The sequence below is a fragment of the Nuphar pumila genome, chromosome 12, assembly GCF_984573655.1.
Source record: "Nuphar pumila chromosome 12, dmNupPumi1.hap1.1, whole genome shotgun sequence".
Taxonomy (NCBI): Eukaryota; Viridiplantae; Streptophyta; class Magnoliopsida; order Nymphaeales; family Nymphaeaceae; genus Nuphar; species Nuphar pumila.
This window is the reverse complement of record NC_143260.1, coordinates 74,891,222-74,908,513: the sequence shown is the minus strand read 5'-3', so window position 1 is coordinate 74,908,513 and position 17,292 is coordinate 74,891,222. Positions and strand designations below refer to the sequence as shown.

At 43.8% G+C, this 17,292-nt stretch overlaps 1 protein-coding gene across 1 annotated transcript; it reads left to right on the top strand.

Annotated features, from left to right (window-relative positions):
• Positions 1–1,002: 1,002 nt before the first annotated feature.
• Positions 1,003–16,766, top strand: LOC149821028 (laccase-3-like). Its single transcript, XM_089981882.1, has 9 exons — positions 1,003–1,345; positions 8,868–9,342; positions 11,749–11,908; positions 11,993–12,062; positions 12,417–12,498; positions 13,122–13,366; positions 13,991–14,119; positions 14,234–15,178; positions 16,627–16,766. The coding sequence occupies exons 1-9, from the start codon at positions 1,003–1,005 to the stop codon at positions 16,764–16,766; spliced, it is 2,589 nt and encodes an 862-aa protein (XP_089838008.1).
• The last annotated feature ends 526 nt before the right edge of the window (positions 16,767–17,292 follow it).

Genomic DNA, 17,292 nt, shown 5'->3' with positions numbered 1-17,292 from the left:
CAGAAGCTCCCTGCCACACCTGCTATAACGAGACATGCCACAACAAGACGCGGGGAAACACCCCATGTCAGAACAGAATCTCGGACAGGGGCACCACCTTGCTGGGAACGAAACAGGCAGAGGTTGCCGGCATCAAGAACAAGGCAAGGGGGCAAAGACCCTTGCCGGAGAACAAACACAGTGTAGAGGGCAAGCCGCCTACTCGAAAGAATAAAGAAGACAAGGGGGCTTCACCCCCGCTGGGAAACCAAAGGAGGCAAGGGGGCCTCGCCCCCTGCTGGCAAAACGCAGGAGGCAGTGGGACAAAGCCCCTTGCTGAGGAGCAACAGAGGGTGCAGGGGGGCTTCGCCCCCTGCAGGGAAAACGACTGAAGGCATGGGGCCTTGCCTCCTGCCGGCAAACAAAAAAAGGCAGGGGGGTGGAGCCCTCTGCTGAGAAGAAACACAAAGGCAGGGGGTCAAAGCCCCTTGCCGAAAAACAAGAGCAACAACGGGGGGGGGGGGCTCACCCCCTGCCAGGAAACAAAAGAAGGCAGGGGGTTTGTCCTTTACCGAACACAGGATGGGGTAGGGAGGAAAAGCCCCCTAACAGAGGACCCCAAGAGGTAGGGGGCAAAACCTTTGCCGAAAAATAATAAAGCGACATAGGGTGGAGCCCCCTGCCGACAAGAGGCGATGACAAGGGGCTTAACCCCCTGCCGACCGACTACAAAAAGGCAGGGGGTTAACCCCCTGCCGACAAGAGGTGACGACAGGGGGCTCAGCCCCCTGTCGACCAACTCCTCACAAAGGAGAAGAAAAGGAGGGGAGGGTTTTACCTCAGAAGATCGCAGCAACGGGGCCGTCGGAGGGGTTCTGGCGCAACCGATGAGGTCGCGAGTGGCGACGAGTCTGGAAAGGCATCGAGGACAGGGAGTCACCGACGCTCACAGATCGTCGATCACAACAGAGAAGAAGAAAAGGTGGCCGACAGCGAGTTGCCGACGTCAGCTCGAAGAGGGGAATGGCCGACGACTGTGATCGCCGACGAGAGCAGAAAAAGGAGATCGGGGGCTCACTGGAGCTCGAAGGGGGGAGAATCGCTGGTCGTCGGAGCTCAGAGGCCGTCGTCGGCATCCTGCGACATAGGGGACGAAGAGGGGAGGATCGCTGGTCATCGGGGAGGCTAGCTGGACTAAGAGAGGAGGCGAACAGGGGGCCGGCGGCGAGTCGCTGGTGCTCGGTGGCCGCAGAGAGGAGCGAGAGGAGAACGAGCCAGGAGAGAGAAGGGGCGAGGGTTTTGGACCCTCGCCCGAGATGCCTGCATCTTTTAAAAGACGCTGGTTCTCGAGGCCTCGAGAACCCAGGTTAGGCTCGGGTCTGGTTTGGAATCAGATCCGGGCCCGACACTGCGGACCAAACCCTGACACGTGTCTGACATGAGTCAGACGCGGTTTGTTTTTAACGGGCTATTACATCCTACCCCCCTTAAAAGAATTTCGTCCTCGAAATTTCATAGGAAGGTGATCTGCCTAGACCGCCGCCTAAAGGAACTAGGTATAGATCAGGATGCACGTGCGCGCACGAGCCCCTAGACACATAAGCTTCTGAAGGAATCAGGATAACACATCATGAGTCCCTAAGAAAGGTTCGAAGCCAACAACTCGGTCAAAAAAAATGTATGTGTGAATTCATTAATAACTTGTCTTCTCAAGAGTTCATACAGAGCCATTAGCAAGAGTTTAGTGGAAGACTATAAGAATGTTTATTCGTTATCTTCAAGGATGAAGAGACACAATGAGTCATCAAAGAAAAAGAGTCTAGTAGAAGACCCTAGGAAAGATTTATTCATTAACTTCTACTTGACTCGATAGGGATGAAGAGACAAAATGAGACATTGCTCTAGTTTATGTTCCTTGAACGGGGTCTCTAAATCATTATCAAGACGTCGTGTGTCACACTCGCAATTTCCAACAAACTCTGCGCCATGAACAACCTTAATCTATTCTCATCTCTCAAGGCCTTATGCGGCCAACTGCCACCTATCATGACTCATTTAAGGCGTCATACTTTCTCATAAAATCCCACCCTTCCATAGAAGGTCCAAAACATAATCACGATATAAAATCAATAAAGATCTAATTCGCACATCTGAGTTGGGCATATAATCATGCTAAAACAGAAAGCCAGATTCATGGATTCATAACTGGCTATATCAATCAATATCAGAAGATCAACACAATTCACCATAACCTTTCATGAAAATCAAAATCACACAAGTTCCCCGTCGGACCTCCTGATCTGGAAAACGTATGACCTCACAAGGAATCACCGCCCTAGATGGTATACCTGATCTTGGACAATACACTTTCTCACAGTTCTCCGTCTTCGCGACTACCCGCTCTTGGACAGTGTATATCCTCACAGAGATTCTACCACTCTAGCCGGATTACCAGATCTTGGTCATACCTACCATCATAGAGAATCTTTTGGGAACCCAATCCTCAACGGATGCCATAATCAATGAAAATCATTGTGATACCCGCATCAACACAAATGAACGTTCACCGGGTCGACAACCACTAATATAATTAACAAGATCCACGCCGGATCACCTGGTCTGGAAAATGTATGACCTCACGAGGAATTACCGCCCTAGATGGTATACTTGGTCTTGGACCATACACTTCCTCATAGTTCACCGTTTTTGCGGCTACCCGCTCTTGGACAGTGTACATCCTCACAAAAATCTACCACTCTAGTCGGGTCACCTGATCTTGGTCATACACCCCCCTCGCAGATAATCCATTGGAGATCAGATCCTCAACAAGTACCATACACAGTGATACATGCATCAATACAATCGATTGATCAAAATAATTGACCGCACTCAAGGTCAAAAGCCACCAATATGGGCATAAGCACATATACCAACAATATGCATCGTATCATTTCACATGGCAAAGCAAAACACAAAATCACATGTTCTTCCAACAAGGTTCTAAGAACCATAATCATATATTCAATATAAACATTTATCGCATGCTCTCGATAATTCTATTCAGGTGGCATGACCACCACATCACATAGAAGCTTTACACCACGCAACTCCTCATTGCTACAAGAAACATTGCATCCTTCAAAAAGACCTCAAAGCATGCGTAATCAAAGCATGAATTCTATACACAGAAACACACAGATAACATATAATATGAATTAACTAAACATCAACATGCGTAACTCATACATAATTCAATAAATTCATAGGATTCAAGTTATATGTGCAAATATGACAATTCAGATCATTGCACCATCATATGCATTCACAATTCTTACCTCAAAGCACATCGCATTCGATCACTTCAGCGTGAAACACACACACATATCTACAAGACATTTTAGTCCAATATTCATGATACTCATCAATCATGCTATACAAGGATGATATAATCACACAAGCAATCATAATGCAACCCTCAACACAATTATGTAGGCGTGATATATCATAAAAAAACTAATTGTTTTGTAGTCGTGAGGTGGCATACATCTAAATGATCTAAACTAAAATTTGTAGGCATGATAGGTCATCCACCTAACAAGTCGAAACTGATCATTTGTAGGCGTAACAAATCAACTACCCAAAAACTAATCAGTTGTAGGCGTGACATATCATTTACATACATAAGCATCATAATCATTACGATCACAGAGACACCAAAGTCATACGTAATTCCATCGATAAGCTTTTACTTAACAAAAATACGTAACAAAACACACAAGAAGTCTTAAACTAAGACTATCAAAGTATCTATTCGATGTTTTCTATGTGTTTTGTCATAGGAGAGTAGACATAGGTTACTGCTTAAGTTGTTCTTATTGTTGTTGCTGAGGAGTTTGGGGTGTACCGCCCACTCGCGGAAGGTCATTGACCTTCTTTATGCGACAATCACGGATAAAATGACCCATTTTGCTACAATAAAAACAACCATCAGAGTCTCGAGGACATGACTGTCCATGATGAACACGATTGCATCTCAAACATTTTGGGTTTAACGATCGTTATGGCTCATTTACTCCACCTTGTTTATGTCTTTTAGCAGGTCGACGCTTGTTATCAGCACTATCTTCGACAAACTTTTTATCGTGATGTTGTTTAAAGTGGCATACTTCAGTAGGATGACCCACCTTTTCGCAAAAATTACAATCAACGAGGTTCCGAAGGCATATCGGACTAGACAAAACATGAGGGCTGACACTCCGCCCTAGGTTGGTGATCTCGCAACCCAACCCATCAACCTTATGATCCAAGCTCTGGACCATCGCTTGGAACTGCTCAACCGCTCCAGTTAATGCATCTATAGATTTGATCAGTTCATGGAACGACATCTAAGCAGAAACACATTCTTTAATTAAAATAAATGCAGAATAATTTAAAAAAGATAATACTCACAGTGCGATGCAGATGGCGGATGATCAAGGATTACCACTTTCCCTATGGCTCTGATACCAAAAGCTATAACGCCCCAAAATCGTGGATTTGAAACCTTTTATGAGAAAAGTTGAAAGCTTTGAAATCAATCATTTATCAGAGTTTGAAACAGAAGTTCAGCGGAAGATCAGGTTTAAAACAACAAATCTCTAGACTTTGGGCGCATTACAACACAAATGCAATCTCCCCCTTATAAACCAATTTGCAATTCGAATATACATTTTATTGAAATGAAAGGAAGAACCACGTTTTGGTGATACAGTTTTAGAAATCCAGAATTCAAATCAGAAGAGATGCTTTCAAAGAAACTTTATACCACATCTATCAAAAGTGTCCCCAGGAGCGCAACATCAGGAAAGGGCCTTGCCTTGAACGCATCACGTCATGGTGCCATCGCAAGCTGTCTCAACCTGTTCACCACCTACCCATGGAATGGGTCAGTCTCACAACAGACTAGTAGGTGTGCAAAAGATAAGAAATAATAAGGGTTGCAATAAGCAAGATAATCGCTAGATCAAGCAAGAAAAACAAGACTAGCAGATCTAACAAAAGTACTGTGGAGTGAGCAAAGCTCTAGTAAAGCAAACAGCTACATACAAGAGCAGTAAGGATCATAGTGCTAAACAAGCAACTATAGCAATCCCACAGATACTATAGGTGAAGAGTAACTAACTCTATCCACTAGTCAAGCAAAGCAACTGAATAAGACGAACATTCATAACGATGCTCGCAAAACATACAAGTACCATTAGATGACTCAGTCTATCGGCAAACAATAACATTAATCGTAAGGCACAAGCTATTGCATCACAAGCAATTCATAAGCTACACATGATAAGCAATCATACGGTAGCGATTATATCACAAAATGTAATAACTAGCATAATGTAAATAGTATAAGTAATTGACTAGTATGAGAAGGTAGTTATTACTTAGCAAAGAACTGCGTAAGCAGTTTAACCAACTAGAGTAATGCCTCGACATACGTACATAGCTCAACGAGTAGCGTACCGAACTACCGAGCTAACAAGCAAGCAAGAATTCATGTCACAACACGCGTATCTCATAATCATGTGTGTGAGTTATATCTTGTCTCATTATGAGCAGGCCGTTGTGGGTACGCATAAGGCAAAACGTAGAAACAGTCGAGATCGATTCGGGGGTCCATTATGCTATGTATTTTATTGTACCCCGAATGACTAACTGAGTCCGCTCCTAAGGGGACGGCCAATGACCAAGAGAGTAAATCCCCAAAGACAAACAAAGGCCCAATGGATGTGCATTCGAACTTCTGCAGAAGTGACCTGAAGGATTTCCCCTAACCTTCGATGACTAGGGAAGTTAGATCTTTGCCTGAGATTGCCATTAATGACTGTCCATCGGAGTTTTGTACCATCCATCCTCTCTCTTGATGAACCGTCCCGAATGAGCACGACAGAGGGTTTCTTAACCGTCGTCCCATTCTACATGCTTTTGTCTTTCAACTCAATCGAACATCTTTCCTGTGAAGGCGCATGATTATCATTTACGTGAATTATACACGCCATTGCACGTTCGAGGCAACCATACACCTCTCATCCTACTCACCGCAGTACGCAACATACCTGTTCAAAAGTACGACCACGATGAGAGGGGTCAACCCATAGTGAAGATAGAAATGTCACTCTTGTGATCTCAAGCACATGCCATCGCATGTTCGAGGTAGACATAGACCTCTCATCCCACTCATCGTAATACGCAACGTACCTGTTCAAAAGTACAACCACGATGAGAGGGGCAAGGATCTCTCGCAGAAAATCCCTCAACGTATCTGCTTTCAAGAAGTCCACAATGAACTCATTCAAGTTCCAACCTATCGTGCTCAGGTCCTTAGACAATCGCAAGCATTCTGCCTATTAGGCAAAATCAACATAACAGGATATAGTTTAATGTGTCAATACATGTTTAGAGGTTACTACAGACCTCTCGTCCTACTCTTCGTAGTCCAAACATATCGTACGTGACTAAGGACACAACTACAAGAGGAGGAACATGGATTCCTCGAAAGAATCCAACAATACCTCCACGAAGGAAGGAAAGCACTACTATCTTGGTTGAACCAGAAAGCCTAGAAACTAGGTCTCGCATCAGAAGTAATGTAATGCCGATCTAGCGATGGCGCAAGTACCTCACTAGGATCCCCGCCCTACTCGTGCACAGGCTCCTAAACAAGGTTATCTAAGTCGTATCGGATAGATGAACTGAGGTTGTAACACACCTCTCCCAAATACATCGATTTGGGAGATCCGGCCGCTATCTTTGATTTACAAAACCATACATCTTTGAAAATAGGTTTGCACCTAAGACCATTATCTTTGGAGAACCGAAGTGCATAAGTGTGTGTCATGGCTTTTAAGACAAGTGAAACGATATACACTATACACTCAAAACTGCACTCAAGGAGTGCAAGCTAACAAATGGCAAACCCGTGCACATACTAATGCAATGGTAAATCGAGGGGTAAGACTCGATGGGCGAAGCTACACCGTGAGGGTAGAACGCTAGAGCTACACACGAGGTATGCAATCATACCTCGACCATCGAAACACACAAGCAGACAACTACGTAAGCAACTCACGAGATATGACATCCTAACTGACTAACAAGTGTAAAGGATGACTCACGAGGCATGGGGTTGCACCTCGATTAAATGATAAGCGTAAGCAAGTAAGGGAGCATACGACAGAGATAAGAATACATGCACGAGCAAAGCATATGCATGAAGTGCGGCAACAAAGTAAAGACGAACACATACGAAAGTAAGTGCACAACCATCATCACAGTACAAGAACGTAAAGTACGAAAAGTAAAGCAAGTAGCAAGGTCAGGGACCATAAGGCGCGGGGCAATAAAAGTAAATGCAGAAAGCAAAGTGTGGGAACGTAAAAGAGGACCAGGATGTCCTGGAGTAAAAAGACATACAAGTAAATGCTATGGCGCAAAGCGCGGGGCAACAGGAAAGTAAAGTACGAAAAAGTAAAGAGGACAAGAATCGCGAAACCGCGTCCTTCAGTTAAAAAACATGAAATGTAAAGACATGAATGAAAAGCCTAGGCACATATAGCGCATCCGCAACAAAAAGGAAAGTGCGAGAAAGTAAAGAGTACAAGGATCACGAAACCGCGTCGTTGAAGGTAGACATACATATATATATTATACGTATACATATATCATCCTCTTTTAGTTATCTTTTCTTATTTTAGCATTTATCCGTTCATTGTTCTTTCAAGCAAGAATCTCCTACCTTAAGGGGTTGCGGGTCCTCATACGCCAGTGGCGTAGGCAAGCGCAAGCTCGAGCTGGATCCACCGTTCAACCTGAAAAGCTTAGAACATTAGTATATGCCGTAATGTAAATGAGAAGCAACAAAGGCTGCAAGGCCTCTCGCAGGCTGCAGTGCTAGAGGCAGGGGCCTCAACCCTGCTCGGCAACAACAGCAGAGGCAGGGGGCAGGAGCTCCCTGTCTACCAGCATAGAGAAAGGCAGGGGAGGGAGCAGAAGCTCCCTACCACACCTGCCACAACGAGACATGCCACAACAAGACGGGGGGAAACACCCCCTGTCAGAACAGGATCTCGAACAGGGGCACCGCCCTGTTGGAAACGAAATAGGCAGGGGCTGTCGGTAGCAAGAACAAGGCAAGGTGGCAAAGCCCCTTGCCGGAGAACAAACACAGTGTAGGGGGCAATCCTCCTACTCGAAAGCATAAAGAAGATAGGGGGGCTTCACCCCCGCTGGGAAACCAAAGGAGATAAGGGAGCCTCGCCCCCTGTCGACAAAACGCAGGAGGCAGGGAGACAGAGCCCCCTGTCGAGGAGCAACAGAGGGTGCAGGGGGGCTCCGCCCCTGTAGGGAAAATGACTGAAGGCAGAGAGGCCTTGCCCCCTACCGGCAAAAAAAAAAGAAGGCAGGGGAGCAAAGCCCCCTGCCAAGAAGCAACACAAAGGCAGGGGGACATTGCCCCCTTTCGAGAAACAACAGGAGAACAGAGGGGCTCTGCCCGCTGCCAGGACAACAACATAAAGCAGGGGGCGAAGCCCACTGCCAAAAAACAAGAGCAACAACAGAGGGGCCTTTCCCCCTGCCGGGAAACAAAAGAAGGCAGAGGGCTTGTCCCCTACCGAACACAGGATTGGGTAGGGAGGCAAAGCCCCTGACAGAGGACCCCAAGAGGTAGGGGGCGAAACCCCTGCCGAAAAACAATAAAGCAACAGGGGGTGGAGCCCCCTGCCGACAAGAGGCGACGACAGGGGGCTCAACCCCCCTGTCGACCGACTGCAAAAAGGCAGGGGGGGTAACCCTCTGCCGACAAGAGGTGACGACAGGGGGCTCAACCCTCTGTCGACCAACTCCTCACAAAGGAGAAGAAAAGGAGGGGAGGGTTTTACCTCAGAAGATTGCAGCAACGGGGCTGTCGGAGGGGTTCTGGCGCAGCCGACGGGGTCGCGGGTGGAACGAGTCTGGAAAGGCGTCGAGGACAGGGAGTCGCCGATGCTCAGAGATCATCCATCACAACAGAGAAGAAGAAAAGGTGGCCGACAGCAAGTTGCCGACGTCGGCTCGAAGAGGGGAATGGCCGACGACTGCGATCACCGATGGGGAGCAGAAAAAGGAGATCGGGGGCTCACCGGAGCTCAAAGGGGGGAGAATCGCTGGTCGTCAGAGCTTAGAGGCCATCATCGGCACCGATCGCCGACATCCTGCGACACAGAGGACGAAGAGGGGAGGATCGCTGGTCGTCGGGGAGGCCTGCCGGACTAAGAGAGGAGGCGAACAGGTGGCCGGCGGCGAGTCACCGACGCTCGGTGGCCGCAGGGAGGAGCGAGAGGAGAACGGGTGAGGAGAGAGAAGGGGCGAGGGTTTTGGACCCTCGCCCGAGACGCCTGCGTCTTTTAAAAGACGCAGGTTCTCGAGGCTTCGAGAACCCGGGTCCGGGTTAGGCTCGGGTCCGGTTTGGACCTGGATTTGGGCCCGACACAACGGACCAAACCCCGACACGTGTCCGACACGTGCAGGGCACGTGTCTGACACGAGTCAGACGCAATTTTTTTTTGAATGGGCTATTACACTGGATCATTAGATTCTCTTGTGAGATCCAATGATAAACTCTAAATTCCTTATATAGATCAACATAAGGTTCCATATGTGAGACTACCAAAGCATCAGTCGTGGAGCTAAATCTTTGAAAATGAATTTCTTTGTTTTCAAGAAATTGAAAATGCATGCAGTGGTCTTCTCATGACATCATTACATGAAGTATTTTACAAAGACATTTGAATCGCTAGGTTGTTGCCATCTTTCCACAACATCTTAACTTTGAATTACCCCAACCAGTTTTAAAAGATAAGTTGGTAAAACAAAGAGAGTTGGAACTTGAAAAACAGATACCCTTCAAGAAGAAAAGGACATGCGCATGGGGAAGATAGTATCTACTGTGTCCTTTGATGGGGTCAGTAGTCATAGACAAGCCCCCACCAGCTCCAACCAAACGTCAACCATCTTAGTCCAAGTTTGTTAAAAAAGATATGAAATGTGCAAATTACAGCAGCAGATCTAATATTTTGGATATTTGAGCACAACAACTGCATTGGCTTCTAGAGCTACTAATGCAAAAGGAAAAGGCCAAAACCTGTTTTTTGCGAAATCACAAAAAACACTTTTCACGAACTTGCAAGACATTCTCATGTTCAGCTTTTTTGGATAAATAGTGAGAAAACTATCGATTTTCTATTTTCTGAAAGATATAATTGATCGACATGTATTCTTTTTGTGGCGTTTGTTGGTATAAAACCTTAGGTCTCCCTTGCCCACTATATACTACACTTAGCTTCGGCCTTGTGGCAAGGGATGCACACCCAGGGCTCCCAACTGGTGACGCCCCCTTCAACTTGGGACATCATAATCTGCTGCTTAGCCAAATAAGCAGAACCCTCATTAAAATGGTTCAATATTCTAGCAAATCTGTATAGGTTATATAATTTGTAAGAGTTTGAAGAGTTCTAAAGCAAAAAAAAGCCACTAGAAGCTTCTTAAGCTATAAAATTTTTCTTTATACCACTACAAAAACAGTAGTGGTATTAGGGATGTTAATGAATTGAATTTTGTTTAGTTGCATTTGGTAAGCTAAAATCATATCCGATTATAATCGAATATGGATACAGTTTTGGTTTTTTGCCACCAATTGAGGGATATCTGAATCTGTTCACATGTAAAAAAAAATGGATCTGGTATGAGCTTTTCACCAACTGAATCCGAATCTGAATTCAAATTCTTTTAGTCAACATCCTATTAGTTGAATATGGTATTGGCCGCATCCAATCTGAATCTGAACCGTTTACATTCTTAAGTGGTATGAACTATGAACACTGGATCAAACTTGCAAATATGGAAAGTTTGGACCTTCTCTTATGGAAGATTATAAAATGGCGCCGTCTCTGCCTCAAACCTTGGGGTCACAACTCAAAATTATATTTAGAAGGAGAAGCTTTCTCCACCAAATGTTAGGTATTTGACAGGGCCAAGTATTTTTACTTGAACAACTATTAAATGTAGAATTGGTGGTAAAGAGTCAAAGGAATCCCAAAACATTTTGTTATGTGAAAAAACACCAATTTCTTGGAGGGGGAGACATTCTACGACAAACACTCACAAAGGTGCAGAATCTTTTGCAAAGTTCTGTGACTTGATCCATTTGTGAGTGCACTGATCCATTTTAATCAGGTCCCAAACCCGACTAAATGAATGACACACACACACACACACACACACACACACACACATATATATATATATATATATATATATATATAGAGAGAGAGAGAGAGAGAGAGAGTTCTGAGCTTAACCTAGACACTAGGTGAGTTAGAACAAACGCTGACTCGAGCCACATTGGAGCCTTCATCTGAATTACAGCTTTGAAACTTTAGAATGTAATACTTGCTAAGAAAGCACTAGGTCAAACAGAAAAGAAACCTACTCAAGATTTGGAGGGGAGAGGGTGGGTCAACAAACCTTCAGGGAATTTTTAGGTCTCCTGAAGAAAAAGATGGCTAGATCCTTAACAATCAAAACCTAATCTGCCAACTCCAAAACAACCCAGTCCTCTTTCTCATCATTTGGTTGTGTATATAATGATGGGGTTGTCCTTTCATACAGCTATCACCCTCACTTCAGTTCTTTCTGCATGCCAAACATGGCAATGATGCCTGTCAACACAAGATTGTCCTTGATTTTCTTGTGCAGCTTAGTGTTTGTGCTTCAATGCTTAGTTTTGCATTACACTCCAGTCCTAGCACAAGAAGCCCATCACCACCACCACCACCACCATCATTTTCATCAACCTCAGCATCATGAGGCCTTATCCCAACTACAAGCACAAGAAGTTCACACTTATGAATTCATTGTATAGCATTTCTCTCTCTCTCTCTCTCTCTGTTTGTGGGAATGCTAACTAACCAAGTGCTGTGCTGGGGATGGAGATGAGCAGGTGCAAGCAACGCCAGTGAAGAGGCTGTGCAACACCCGCGAGATCATCACTGTGAATGGTCAGTATCCAGGCCAGTGTTGTGAGAGGCATACGCCTCAGTACCTGAAGCATACGCTTCTAAGGCGAAGCGCACGCTGAAGGTATTGAGGCGTTGCAGTGATGCGCCTAAGGTAAATATAAAAAAAGAAATCTGATTATTCAGGTAACTTTTATTATATGAAAGGCCACACCCCAAACAGTTGAAACATGTTAAGTCAATAGATTTCAGAAAAGTGGTATTTAAACAAAGGACCCATGTGTTTAGACATCCATTTATATTAACCAAAACAGCAAGAACTGCAAGTCAGTGTTGTGAGCGCCTCAGAGGTGAAGCGCAGGCTCAACGCCTCGCTTCGCCTCATCGCATTTAACAACCTTGATCCAGGCCCTACCATACAAGTGAGAAACGGTGACACCCTGGTCATCAATGCAATCAACAAGTCCAAATACAACGTCACCCTCCATTGGTGAGTTTGCAAAATTAATTAATTGGTTTTGGCCATTGATGCCTAATCGAATTGAATTGTGTATGCCACCAAAAATGCTGTGTGCTATTTGGAAAACGCTTGCATGACCCCACGTTGCGTCTCAAAATAAAGGTCCCAACAAAGGTGTGAGGACATGTGTATTATATGTATCAATCATCTGCCAAAAATCTGTTTTGGCTTTTTTATGAGCTCCAAAAACACGGCCACACAAAATTTGTGAACGGGCTTGATTTTTAAATTATTTCCTTTATCAACATGTAAGCCTTGCTATTTAAGAGGAGGAGCATGTCACTTTCCCCATTTCATGTGGGAAGATGAGTTAAACCCGAATTTTTTAACAGATATATTGAAGCTTGGATTATGTCAATATCTAGAAGTATGTTCTTTATTGAAAGTATCTGTCAGGTACGTCATGGGTGTATCACGTGCCATGTCCCTTATCGTGTCATGCCACCAAACATAGAGCCAAATGGCGTGTCCATGTGACAACAAAAAACATGCATATGGTCACGTAGAGCATGCATCAATGATTTCATTACAACTTCATATGCATCTATATTCTCTTCTGTAAAACATTTAAACTTCTACTTTTGGCTTTGTAGGCATGGTATCAGCCAATTCAGGACAGCATGGGCAGACGGGCCAGAGTTTGTGACACAGTGTCCAATCAAGCCAGGAGGTAGCTACACCTACAGGTTCACAATTCAAGGTGAGGAGGGCACCTTGTGGTGGCATGCCCATAGCTCTTGGCTCAGAGCAACCGTGTTTGGAGCACTCATCATTCGCCCAAAAGCTGGTGTGCCCTACCCTTTCAAGGAGCCTCACAGAGAAATCCCCATTGTGATAGGTACCAAACATCTCATTTCCTACCCTCATGATGACCATTATGCTATGTGATGATAGCCATATCGAAGATGGACCATTAGTACAAGGAAAGCACAAAGGCCAAGGGCTGCACAAAAGGCCGGGTAAGCTCAAGCCGTGTCGGGCTCGATGAATCATAAATGAGCCATGCTCAAGCACAAGCCCAGGCTCGGTGTATGATAACAAGCCAAGCTTGATCAGGGATAATCAGCCTGACATACTTATATCAGTATATAGATATCTTATGTCGTGTAGAAAGTATTAAAAAAAAAGCATGTCCTAAGGAGGCTCGCCTTATAACCAAATCCTGCACCCTTAACATACATTTCAAAAAATGTTTAATGAATTCAGTCAACTCGAGCCAAACCGAGTCTCGCTCAAGATGGCTCAGTTGAGCTTAAACAAGGCTGTTCAAGCTTGGATCAAGCTCGAGACCAGCCCAGGCTGCTCTTGTATGCAGCCCTAAACACCACTGATATAACAGGCCGCCATCAATCTATATCCATCATCATCATGGTCATCAAACAGCTGAAAGTTCTAAACATATAAAGCATTGCACTAATGCAACTGCTAATCGAGTTGCTATCATTATTATGGAAACAAACAGGGGAATGGTGGAACAGGGACCCAATTCAAGTTGTCACTCAAGCAGCAATTACCGGAGCAGCTCCAAACATCTCAGATGCCTTCACAATAAATGGACAACCTGGAGATCTGTATCCATGCTCAAGTGCAGGTGCATTAACAAATTGATTTTTTTTCTCCATCATCTACCTTCTTAGCATCTGAGATAATATGATTAATTAGACTGATTTGTTGCATATTGCATGGATCATTGACAAAATACTAGATACAACTGTCATTCCTGTTGAGAGTGGAAAGATCTACTTGCTCCGGATCATAAATGGAGGCATGAACACAGAGCTCTTTGTCAGCATTGCCTCACATGACATGACAGTAGTCGGCATTGACGCCTACACCAAACCATTCCAGACGAATGTGATGATGATAGCACCTGGTCAAACTACTGATGTTCTTGTCACTGCAAACCAAGCCCCCGGCCGCTACTACATTGCTGCACGGGCCTATGCCAGTGCCCAAGGTGTACCCTTTGATAACACTACCACCACAGCCATCTTACAGTACCAAGGCATCCCAGAAACAACTGCGCCAGTCATGCCAGCCTTGCCTGCTTACAATGACACCAACACGGCTACCGCCTTCACTACCAAACTCCGCAGCCTTAATTCAGCTGAGCACCCTGCTAAGGTCCCCATGACTGTTGATGAAAACCTCTTCTTCACTGTTGGCCTCGGGCTGATTAACTGCCCTCCAAACAGCAACTGTGGTGGTCCAAACAACACAAGGTTCACAGCCAGCATGAATAACGCATCCTTCAATCTTCCTAGCACAATATCCATCCTTGAGGCTCATGTCAAAGGAATTAATGGAGTTTTTACAAGGGATTTCCCAGCCACACCACCTGTAGTGTTTAACTACACAGCCATGAACGTGAGTAGAAACCTTTGGCAGCCAATTCCGGGAACCAAGGTGAAGCCGATCAAGTTTGGATCTGTGGTGCAGATTGTGTTCCAAGACACCAACATATTTGCAGCTGAGAATCATCCAATGCACATACATGGATACCAGTTCTATGTACTAGCAGAAGGATTCGGAAATTTCAATCCAGCCACCGACACAGCAAAGTTTAACTTTGTAGACCCACCCCTCCGCAGCACGGTTGGTGTTCCAGTCAATGGTTGGTCTGTTATACGATTTGTGGCCAATAATCCTGGTGAGTGAACACACACACACTGACCACCAGACATGCACAGTTTTCCTACCAACCTCGTGAGCTACTGTTTCCAAGAAACAGATACTATATATATATGGGGAAATATTGGCAAATAATGAAGGTAAGGAACTAATAATTAGAAATTACTCTTTTCTTCAAAAAATTTTGGATGTGATCTACATGGTTTGTTTAGTAGGAAACTTGTTTTGAATTAGGTGATTGTGACACAATTAGGTTTTTAAAGGGTTTCAAAAATCAATGGCCCACAATGTGCCAAAATTTCATAACTCAAAAGATCATGTTTTTACATCAGAAATGCAAGATCCAAGGCTTGATTCTTAGCAAGCAATCCATACTAAACACATCTATGTGGTTAGATTGAGTTGATACAACTTGCCCATATGATTTCTAACTCATTAGTTCCTTACCTTCATTAGTACCAAATATTTTCCACATATATATATATATAGTCACTAGAATGAAAACTAGAAATCTAGGCATTTTCAACACTTTTTTTGCAAATCCAACCACGTGGATGTGCTTGGCAATGTAAATTTGCTAGGAATCAACCATTGGATCATGTATTTTCGATGAAAAAAATACGATTTTTGAATGCTTGAATATTTATGAAGATTGTGAGCCATTGATTTTAAAGCCTTAAAAAAAATCTCTTGTTTATGCATCAGAATCAGATGAATTAAGAGCGGGTTCTTATAAAACCAAGCATGTAGATCACATCTATGCAGTTGCATTCAAGAGAAAAGAACAAAAAATCGATGAAAATCACGATTCACACATTAGTTCTCATATTCTAGTGAATATATATATATATATATATATATATATATATATATACTATGTCACATGGGTATGAATGCGGGTACGGGTGCAACACGGGTGCAGAGCAATTTCAAAAATTTTGGACACGGGGACACGACTATATATATATATATATATATATAGAGAGAGAGAGAGAGAGAGAGATCAATTTTTTTTAGTTTTTATACGTCTTTTGCTCTTAAAAATGGACAAAAATAGACTCAGTCAAAGTTGATCGAGTCCAAAATATGGACAGACTCGGCCCCGGTGCGTTGACCGAGTCCGACACTTGATTGACCGTGTCCGCCCCGTGTCGGGGCGTGTCGACCTTATAGCTGAGTCCGCCCCGTGTCGGGGCGTGTCGACGCGGATGTGTCGACCTTATAGCCGAGTCCGTGTGACTTAGTATATATATATATATATATATATATATATATATATATATATATATATATATATATATATATATATATATATATATATATATATATATATATAAAGGTTGACCCGCTCTAAACAGAAAACCATATTGGAGAGGATGAGACAGCAATGATTTCTACTTTCAAGTTTATCCACAGTGATGTCATAGTTGAGAAATTACTAATGATGGCTGCTGATATATGGTGCAGGAGCTTGGCTAATGCATTGTCATCTGGATGTACACATTACCTGGGGACTGGCTACTGTGTTACTGGTTGAGAATGGAATCGAAGAACTGGAATCCTTGGAGCCTTTACCAGAGGAATATCCTGTTTGCCTTGATTTCTAGTCGAACTATTTGCGCTGCAGTCATTAACCTCTACCATGATTGATTCCTCTGTTGATCGATGGATTTCTTTTGTTGGCTTATCTTTGTTTCCAATAAAATGGCTTTCTTCCCTTTAGCTGTTCTTTTCAGCATGTAGCTTAAATAAATGCAGTACCGAGTGTAATGTTCTGTTCTTTTAGTGAGAGTATTTCTGATCCTTCTTATTTTGTTTCATTAGAGGACAATATCAATCATCTCCGTAACTCAGTTCAACCCAAAGTCTTCCTGTTCTTAGTGCAAGTATATGCTAAAATTGAAATGTTCAACCAATGAATGTTCAGTCCTGTTAAGGGTTGAGTGGGATATAACCTTTTATGTAATTGGATATTTATTATCAAAATATGAAAATTACTGGCATTTCTCTACTCAGGCATGAATTTTATCAACTAATATATATAGAGAAATGAAAACCTACAAAATGGGCGCGGTGCTAAATGAAACATGCTATTGGATTTCCGGTGTTTTTTCAAAATTCTGATTACATAAA

Bases quoted from the DNA above. Each gene is read 5' to 3' on its own strand.
- LOC149821028 (XM_089981882.1), top strand. From the start codon at position 1,003: ATGGCCGACGACTGTGATCGCCGACGAGAGCAGAAAAAGGAGATCGGG. The intron at 1,346-8,867 runs GTTAGGCTCGGG...CTCCTCACAAAG, and splicing joins TCGAGGCCTCGAGAACCCAG to GAGAAGAAAAGGAGGGGAGG. The intron at 12,063-12,416 runs GCCAGTGTTGTG...ACCTTGATCCAG, and splicing joins TGTGAATGGTCAGTATCCAG to GCCCTACCATACAAGTGAGA.